Source organism: Gadus morhua, chromosome 4 (genome assembly GCF_902167405.1).
Source record: "Gadus morhua chromosome 4, gadMor3.0, whole genome shotgun sequence".
NCBI classification, from domain to species: domain Eukaryota; kingdom Metazoa; phylum Chordata; class Actinopteri; order Gadiformes; family Gadidae; genus Gadus; species Gadus morhua.
This window is the reverse complement of record NC_044051.1, coordinates 21,222,393-21,227,196: the sequence shown is the minus strand read 5'-3', so window position 1 is coordinate 21,227,196 and position 4,804 is coordinate 21,222,393. Positions and strand designations below refer to the sequence as shown.

General features: G+C 43.3%; 1 protein-coding gene across 1 annotated transcript; it reads left to right on the top strand.

The window, feature by feature from the left end:
* The first annotated feature begins 1,439 nt into the window (after nt 1-1,439).
* On the top strand, nt 1,440-2,771 carry LOC115541371 (proteinase-activated receptor 2-like). The gene is given in 2 exon segments (XM_030353057.1): nt 1,440-1,452; nt 1,705-2,771. Coding segments are annotated over 2 exon segments (1,080 nt in total).
* Nucleotides 2,772-4,804: the final 2,033 nt, after the last annotated feature.

The following is a 4,804-nucleotide window of genomic DNA, read 5'->3' as shown; positions in this document are numbered from 1 at the left end:
ATAGATAGATAGACACTTTATTGATCCCTTGGGAATGCTCCTTCAGGGAAATTCAAAATTCCAGCAGCGGTAGTACAGACAAGACACATAAACAAGCAAGAAAAACACAACCTAAAATGCAACAAGACATTGTACAAATAAATACATTTTAAAAAGAAGAAGCAGCAGCAGCAGCAGATGTTAGCAACAATTAGTATAGCTTATTTGTGTTAATAAATGGAGTGTGTAGCAATAAATAAATAAATAGATCATGCAAGCTCGATCAGTCTATCCTATTTCTATTTCCCTTTATCCACTGTACTCCTCCTGCTGCCCCCCCCTCCTCCCTCCAAGTGCGGAGTTGTGGAGTGTGATGGCACGATGGACAAAGGAGTTCATTAGTCTGTTGGTGCGGCATCTGGGGAGGAGCAGCCTATCGCTGAAGGAGCTTCTTTGGTTGCTGATGACAGTGTGCAGAGGGTGGCTGGTGTCATCCAGGATGGCCAGAAGCTTATTTGTGGTTCTCTCCTCTGCCACTGTCACCAGACAATCCAGCTTGAAGCCGACCACAGAGCCGGCCCGCCTGATGAGCTTGTCAAGCCTGGAGGAGTCCCTCTTGGTTGTGCTGCCTCCCCAACACACCACAGCGTAAAAAAGGATGCTGGCGACCACCGACTGATAGAACATTGACAGAAGTTTACTACAGATATTAAAAGATCGCAGCCTCCTTAAAAAATACATTCTGCTTTGTCCTTTCTTGGAGAGGTGGTCGGTGTTGATTGCCCAGTCCAGTTTTTTGTCAAGCCACACTCCCAGGTACTTGTAGCTGCCCACGGTTTCCACCTCTACCCCATTGATGTCCACTGCTTGGGGGCGTGGCCTTGACTTCCCAAAGTCTATCACCAGCTCTTTGGTTTTTAATGTGTTGAGCTGCAGGCTGTTTGCATGGCTCCAGGTGACAAAGTCTCTCACTAGAGTCGGGTACTCCTCCTCTTGGTCCCCGCCTATACACCCCATGATGGCTGTGTCGTCAGCATATTTCTGAATGTGGCACGATTCAGAGTTATGGCTGAAGTCTGAGGTGTATAAGGGGAAGAAAAGAGGGGCCAGCACAGACTGGCATAAACTGTGATTCTGAAAAATTATATCGAAAATCTGTCTGATATACGTAATGATACAAATGTGTTGATTTGTTAAATGTTTGAATGAAGGTTAACGGATTTAAAATAACCAAGTTATGAGGTTTGAAGTAGTTAGTTGATAGCATGAAGATACAAGTGTGTTGATTTGGTAAATGTTTGAATGAAGGTTAACGTTTTTAAAATGACCAAGTTACGAAGTTTGAAGTGTGTGTAAGATGTAAGATGTAAGAAATTATATTTAAAAAGTTGAAAAATATATCTATATGTTTTTAATTGAAGCGCAAGATTCCAAGCTAATGTAAACATTTAAAAGCTAGAATGGAGTCTTTAGGTGAACAAAGAAGAAAGAACGAAAGAAAGAAAGAAAGAAAGAAAGAAAGAAAGAAAGAAAGAAAGAAAGAAAGAAAGAAAGAAAGAAAGAAAGAAAGAAAGAAAGAAAGAATAAAACCTAAGAAGAACAAAAGATGAGCGCGGCATGCAGCACTCACCTAAAAAGTAAAGGTTTACCTAAGGTAGTGAACATGTGTTTTAAAGTGGAACTTTCAGTTGGACACAGCAATATTTTCTTTGTATTTGATTCCAGGAGACGATCGAGGCTTTAAAGGGGAAGAGGTGAAGGGGAAAGCACATGTGAGCATCAGCGTCAGAGATGTGAGCATCAGCGTCAGAGATGAAACGGTCTTGAAGTGCCCGCTGACCACAGTCTTCCTCCCCATCGTCTACATCATCGTATTTGTCGTGGGTCTGCCTGCCAACGCTCTGGCCCTCTGGGTGTTTCTATTCCGGACTAAGAAGAAGAACCCGTCCTCCATCTTCATGGCCAACCTGGCGCTGTGTGACCTGCTCTTTGTCATCTGGATCCCTCTGAAGATCGCCTACCACTTCAACGGCAATAACTGGATCTACGGCGAGGGTCTGTGCAAGGTCCTGGTGGGGTTCTTCTACGCCAACATGTACTGCTCCACCGCCTTCATCACTTGCATCAGCATTCAGCGCTACTGGGGTGTCGTCCAGCCGTTATCCTGGCAACGAAAGGACAACGCCGTGAGCGTGGCCGTCTCCGTGTTGATCTGGCTGGCGGTCTGGGTCCTAACCACGCCCCTCTTCCTGTACGACCAGACGGTGAGGGTCATCAACATGGACATCGTTACGTGCCATGACGTCACCCTTCGTAGCCAGAGGGAGTTGGCGGCCGGCTACTTCCTGACCATGGGCATTCTGGGATTCGTAGTGCCGGCGGCGGTGTGCGTGGTGGCCTACGTGCTGATGCTCAAGGCCCTGCGGAGCTCCATGACGGACGAGGCCATCGCCAAGAAACGACGCAAGGCGGTGGCGCTGATCATCACCGTGTTGGTCATGTTCCTGGTGTGCTTCAGTCCCAGTAACATCATGCTGCTGGTGCACTACAGCCTCCTGCTGGACCAGAGAACCATTACCGGCTACGGCTTCAACATCATCACCCTGTGCCTGGCCAGCCTCAACAGCTGCATCGACCCCTTCGTCTACTACTTTATCTCGGAGGACTTCGGCGAACACGTACGAAACACACTCATCTGCCGCAGCTAGCGCAAGGCAGAGCGCATCCGTTTGTCCTTTAGTGCACTCAAGAACTCTGGCACCTCTCGGAAAAACAAGAGCAGCAGCTGCTGACCGCGGGGGCTGCTGCCTCGTCACACCGCAACGCACGTTTTAACATGACCTTAAACACACAGACACACCCACACACACCTGTGTGTGTGGGTGGGTGTGTCTAATGGTGGCTTGCCATCGTTACCCATCATTTGTGTCTGGATACATGAATATGAATGAATGTAATCGGCACAGGATCATGAAAAGCGCAAAATGTGTGTTTGTTCACTTATGTATCGAACACAAGCAGTGATTGATAGCTTACATAAGGTTAAAATGTTATCAAACATATAGCAACATAATACAAATTCCCCAGCCTGATTATATATATTTGCAAAGGGAAGTTATTTACCGTTATACGTTAACATTAGTGAGGTGAAGCTCAGAAATTATTCAAATACGTTAAGCGTTCTCATTCATAAAACATGAGGATCTTACAGTATCACTGCATGTGCTTTCATCATATAATACAGTTGTAACACTAAAACTATCAACATTGAGGATAGTTAATGTTTTCCAACAGTATTATCAAAAAATGATACACAGTATGCAATTATTACTGTTGATATTGCTGTTGTTAGTACTATTATTACTGTTGATAGTACTATTATCGCTGTAGTTAGTACTTTTATTACTGTTAGTACTATTACTACTCTTGTGATTACTATTATCGCTGTTGTTAGTACTTTTATTACTGTTGTTAGTACTTGTATAACTCTTGTGAGTACTTTTATTGCTGTTGTTAGTACTATTATTACTTTTGTTAGTACTACGTGAGACGTGAGGAGCCAAATGGTGCTTACTTGTCTTGTAGAATACGTGCTGTGAGGTTGGCGTATCTGTAGTCCTGTAGTCCTCTTTCTATCCAGCTCTTCACAATGCTCTCCATCTTAAGAATGGAGAGCATTGTGAGAATTGTGAGAATGTCCTATTGTCACATGACCTTCTTGGTTTGTTTGATTCGCCTTTTGTTTTTGTGACTTGCATCTGTGATGTCACTAACTCTGCTAAGCAGAGTTATTCAATTCCTCGATGACAAAAGCCTATCGTTGGTGATGAGAGAGGTTGCAGAAAAGCCCTACAAATGCTATGGGGCCTTTACACCAGTCAGGGTGAGCCAAGAAGTATTGCCCTGTATACAGAGCTCACTTCACTTAAGAAAGAATCAACCAAGCTATGAAGAGAAAGAAAAATTAGACACATAAACAAAATCGGACAATGTTATGAAAGTGGGCACATCGTCTGTTATGGATGTGGGAATTGCGGCCATATTGAGAAAGATTTCTGTCAAGAAGGAGCCATTAAGAATTTGTAATGGCTCCAAATGGAACCATTAATGGCTCCAAAAGCCATTAAGCCATTAAGTGCTGCAATTTTATGAGAAACTCTTTTAACATTTAACCAGTAACTAGGTTTGTGTAAATGACTTTACACAGAACTTTGTTTGACATAATGTCGAACAAGTGATTGTCTGTTGTCTACATTTTATTTTTCGGACCCCAGGAAGACTAGCTCTCACTCCGGTGTGTTGCTAATGGGGATCCTAATAAATGAAAAGAATAAAAAATCACCTATTGAATCGGTGCACACTGACATAAAAGGTCCCATTGAGCCAACTGCTAATTTTATTCACAGATATTTTTTCAGGGGTATTGTCTGTTTACTTCCTTAAGACAAGAGTGACACAGCATTAGCAACAAATGTTCCTTGCAGACAATGCACCGTATGGTACAATCAAGTGTATCAGATCAGACAATGGCACAGAACAGAGAAGCAATGTTTTTCACTCACTTTTAAGCGATAAAGGTATAAGACATGAGACATCATCCCCATCCTCTGCCCATACAAATGGTACAGCCGAGAGACAGTGGAGGATACTCTTTGAAATGGGGAGGTGTCTCATATTAGAGAAGGGATCACCAAAGGTATTGTGGCCTTATGTAGTTCAAAATGCTGCTCATATTCATGATAGATGTAATGATGACATGACTAAAAACAATCTATATTTCTCGTTAACAGGATGAAAGCCGAATCTTCCTAGAATGGTGTTTTGG